The 3891-nt window shown below is 63.6% G+C and overlaps 1 protein-coding gene across 1 annotated transcript in view; it reads left to right on the plus strand.

The window, feature by feature from the left end:
• Positions 1-213: 213 nt before the first annotated feature.
• Positions 214-3891, plus strand: part of LOC108531795 (laminin subunit alpha-5-like) — a gene marked incomplete at its 5' end in the record, with an annotated part of 7092 nt that continues 3414 nt past the window's right edge. The window contains 9 exons of the mRNA XM_017875405.1: positions 214-353; positions 857-972; positions 1055-1266; positions 1668-1872; positions 2103-2247; positions 2443-2583; positions 2706-2879; positions 3140-3241; positions 3352-3435. Coding sequence (XP_017730894.1) covers positions 214-353; positions 857-972; positions 1055-1266; positions 1668-1872; positions 2103-2247; positions 2443-2583; positions 2706-2879; positions 3140-3241; positions 3352-3435 — 1319 coding nt within the window. The remainder of the gene's footprint in view (positions 354-856; positions 973-1054; positions 1267-1667; positions 1873-2102; positions 2248-2442; positions 2584-2705; positions 2880-3139; positions 3242-3351; positions 3436-3891) is intronic.

The raw sequence follows: 3891 nt of genomic DNA on the forward strand, positions 1-3891 counted from the left end.
ACCTAGAGGTGTCCTGCATGACATCTGTAGGTCATGATGCGGCCAACCCCCGACATGGGGGCCGGCCTTGCAGACCTCTTGGGCACGTCCCATGCCTGTGGCTGTTGGCTAGCGGGCACTCCTTGGCTGCCCTGACGCTGCCATCTTCAACCCTCTGGGTGTCTTGGGGGCACTGGAGATGGGGGCCTGACCCTGTCTTTCTCCCCCACCCAGGCCATGCCAACGCCAGCTTCTGTCCACATGGCTACGGCTGCCGTACCCTGGTGGTGTGTGAGGGCCAGGCCCTGCTGGACGTGACCCACAGCGAGCTCACTGTGACTGTGCGTGTGCCCGAGGGCCGCTGGTTCTGGCTGGTGAGTCCCAGCTGGTGTCCTGTTCAGGGACCAGCTGTTCTTGTACCTGTCATACCACTCTGGTACACTTGGGCTGGGTCCGTCCTGGGCCTGCTGAGGCCCAGCCTTGGGCCCAGCAAAGCAGCTCCTGCCTTTGGGGACCTCCCAATCCACCTTGTGAAGCTCCAGAGGGGCCCTGGACCCTGCACCCTGCAACCTGCTGGTCAGGGTGGCCTTCCTGGAGGAGGTGGGGCCTCCAGGAAGGAGAGGGAGGAGAAAGGCGTGACCAGCAGAGATGTGGGAGACACCAGGAGGTCTCATCAATGCTGCTGCCTCCTCACACCCCCAAAGCTGCTGTTTGGCTTGGAGTGGCCTCCCCTGAGCAGCCAGGGCCCAGGGCTGCGTTGTGCTGCTGCTGCCAGGACTCTGAGCTGCCTGCAGGACCCTGGTCCTAGCCAGCCTCTGGGGGCCTCCCCGCTGCAGGCTCTGGGCCCACGGGAGAGTGACCAGGCCTCACCCCCTAGGATTATGTCCTCGTGGTCCCTGAGAATGTCTACAGCTTTGGCTACCTCCGGGAGGAGCCCCTGGACAAATCCTATGACTTCATCAGCCACTGCGCAGCCCAGGGCTACCACATCAGGTGGGCCGGGCTCTGGCAGGTCAGGGGTCCAGGGTGGTGGTGTGGGCCGGCAGCCGGCCTCACCGCTTGCCCCTCCACGTAGCCCCAGCAGCTCATCCCTGTTCTGCCGAAACGCCGCTGCCTCCCTCTCCCTCTTCTATAACAACGGAGCCCGGCCATGTGGCTGCCACGAAGTAGGTGCTACAGGCCCCACGTGTGAGCCCTTCGGGGGCCAGTGTCCCTGCCGTGCCCACGTCATTGGCCGTGACTGCTCCCGCTGCGCCACCGGATACTGGGGCTTCCCCAACTGTAGGCGTGAGTACCCCAGTCCTTGGGTGCCCAGTGGCAAGGAGTTGGTGCTAGAGCCCAAGGGGGACGGGTCGACCAGAAAGCAAGGCACAGAGGTCGGGAGAATGTTCTAGAGCCTGGCAGGGCAGCATTGCTGCCCCGTCTGCAGGCCTGGGCCCAGGACTCCAGCTTGTGGGCTGTGCAGAAGGTTTCAGGGACTAGCAGGTGGTCCACAGTCCCTGACGACATTGATTCTGAGCAGCTGCCCCCACGTCAGGAGCTGTCCGAGGCTCAGCTCCCAGGGCAGGGGTCCCTGTTCTTGTCCCCTGCCCCTGCCACACCGCCACATCCCCTAGGGCTGCATTCAGAGCCTCTGAGAGGGTTGGGACTGGGAAGAGGGGTCAGCAAACCCTGTGCCCGCCCCACAGCCTGTGACTGCGGCGCCCGCCTCTGTGACGAGCTCACGGGCCAGTGCATCTGCCCACCACGCACCGTCCCGCCCGACTGCCTGCTGTGCCAGCCCCAGACCTTTGGCTGCCACCCCCTGGTCGGCTGTGAGGAGTGTAACTGCTCAGGGCCCGGTGTCCAGGAGCTCACAGACCCTACCTGTGACACAGACAGCGGCCAGTGCAAGTGAGAGCCCAGAGCGGGATCACCACGGCCCCTGGCAGCCTTAAAGACAGCATTTCCTTGTGCCAGCAGGTCCTGGCACCCACCCTGCTCCCATTCATGCTCTCTGGGTGCAGCAGTGCCCTCTCCTCCACTTCTGGGAGGATACTGCCTGGGTGGGGGGTGCCTACAAGGTCTCACTTTGGTGTGAGTGACCTGGGGTGGAGGGGGCTCAGCTCCTGTCCCTGCTGCAGGTGCAGACCCAACGTGACCGGGCGCCGCTGTGATACCTGCTCTCCGGGCTTCCATGGCTACCCCCACTGCCGCCCCTGTGACTGTCATGAGGCAGGCACTGCGCCTGGTGTGTGTGACCCCTTCACAGGGCAGTGCTACTGTAAGGTGAGTGAGGGCCGGGCCCGGATCTGACCTCTCCCTCCGGCCTCGGCTGAAACAGTGTCCTTATGGGCCTTTCTGGGCGGCTGTGGCTTCCTACAAGCTTTTGGGAGAGTCATCCCCACGGGCAAGTGGTTACCAGGAACCTGGGGTCAGGCACCTGGCACCTGCCAACCACCTTCACTGTCCTCTCATCCCTAGGAGAATGTGCAGGGCCCCCGATGTGACCAGTGCAGCCTTGGGACCTTCTCCCTGGATGCTGCCAACCCCAAAGGTTGCACCCGCTGCTTCTGTTTTGGGGCCACGGAGCGCTGCCGGAGCTCGTCCTACACCCGCCAGGAGGTGCGCCTGTAGGACTGAGGGCAGCGCCTTCTCGGGGAGGGCGTATGTGGGACTGGACACAAGATGGGGCCCTGTGATGTGTGGGCGTCCACCCGTGTGCACCCACATGTATGTGCCCACAGTTCGTGGACATGGAGGGCTGGGTGCTGCTGAGCACTGACCGGCAGGTGGTGCCCCACGAGCGGCGGCCAGGGACGGAGATGCTCCGTGCAGACCTGAGGCACGTGCCCGAGGCTGTACCTGAGGCCTTCCCCGAGCTGTACTGGCAGGCCCCACCCTCCTACCTGGGGGACCGGGTAAGCAGGGCATCAGGTCTGGGGGAGGCACTTGGAGGATGGCCAGGACGCCTGAGAAGGTTGGGAGCCAGGAGTGGAGCTCTGTCCAGGGAGGGGGAGCTCCATGAGGGTCCGCGAGGGTGCCCAGGCCCTGTCCCAGGTAGGACGAGTATCTGGGCCCAGCTCGGGGCCCTGTGCTTGGGGTGCCCAGACCACTGCTGACGGGCTCTGAGCCTGTGGCCAGGGTCTGGCCAGGTCACCTCTGTCTGTCCCGCCTCCAGGTGTCATCCTACGGTGGGACCCTCCGTTATGAACTGCACTCGGAGACCCAGCGGGGAGATGTCTTTGTCCCCACGGAGAGCAGGCCGGATGTGGTGCTGCAGGTGAGGGAGCTGCAGCTCAGCCACGTGGTTGGGTGGGTGTGATGGGCGTGGCCCAGCGGCTCCGCGGTCCAGGCCCGGGCCGACCCTCACCTACCCATGTGCCTCCCTAGGGCAACCAGATGAGCATGACATTCCTGGAGCCGGCACACCCCCTGCCCGGCCACACTCACCGTGGGCAGCTGCAGCTGGTGGAGGTGAGGGGAGCTGGCTTGGGTACCTGGGTCCCTCCCAGACCTCAGCACACCCGAGAAGGCCGGAAGGGGTCCCAGTACTGCTGTGCCTGTTCTCTGTGGTGGAAAACAGCCCAGGAGCAGAAGCGGGCCGGGGCTGGGGGAGTGCGCACACCCGTTGTCAGATGTCTCCCACGCTGGGGTCACCCTGGGGTGTCACGCTGTCTTCCCACCTGCTTTGCAAGTCCCTGATCCCTGAGGTGTGAGCAGCTGCTCAGTAGCTGTTGGCTTCCTCCTCCGTGCATTGCTCGTTAGCATCTTTTGCCCATTTCTCTTTGACTTGCGGATCTTTTTCCATCCTTTTAGAGGAGTTCTTTGTTATTCTTGGTGCTTACCCTCTGTCAGACTTCAGAGTAACAACCATCTTCTCCCATTTCACAGCTCATCTGGTTTTTCTTTGCTCTTTTTTTTTTTTTTTTT

The sequence above is a fragment of the Rhinopithecus bieti genome, unplaced genomic scaffold (assembly GCF_001698545.2).
Source record: "Rhinopithecus bieti isolate Rb0 unplaced genomic scaffold, ASM169854v2 scaffold_10272, whole genome shotgun sequence".
Classification (NCBI taxonomy): Eukaryota; Metazoa; Chordata; class Mammalia; order Primates; family Cercopithecidae; genus Rhinopithecus; species Rhinopithecus bieti.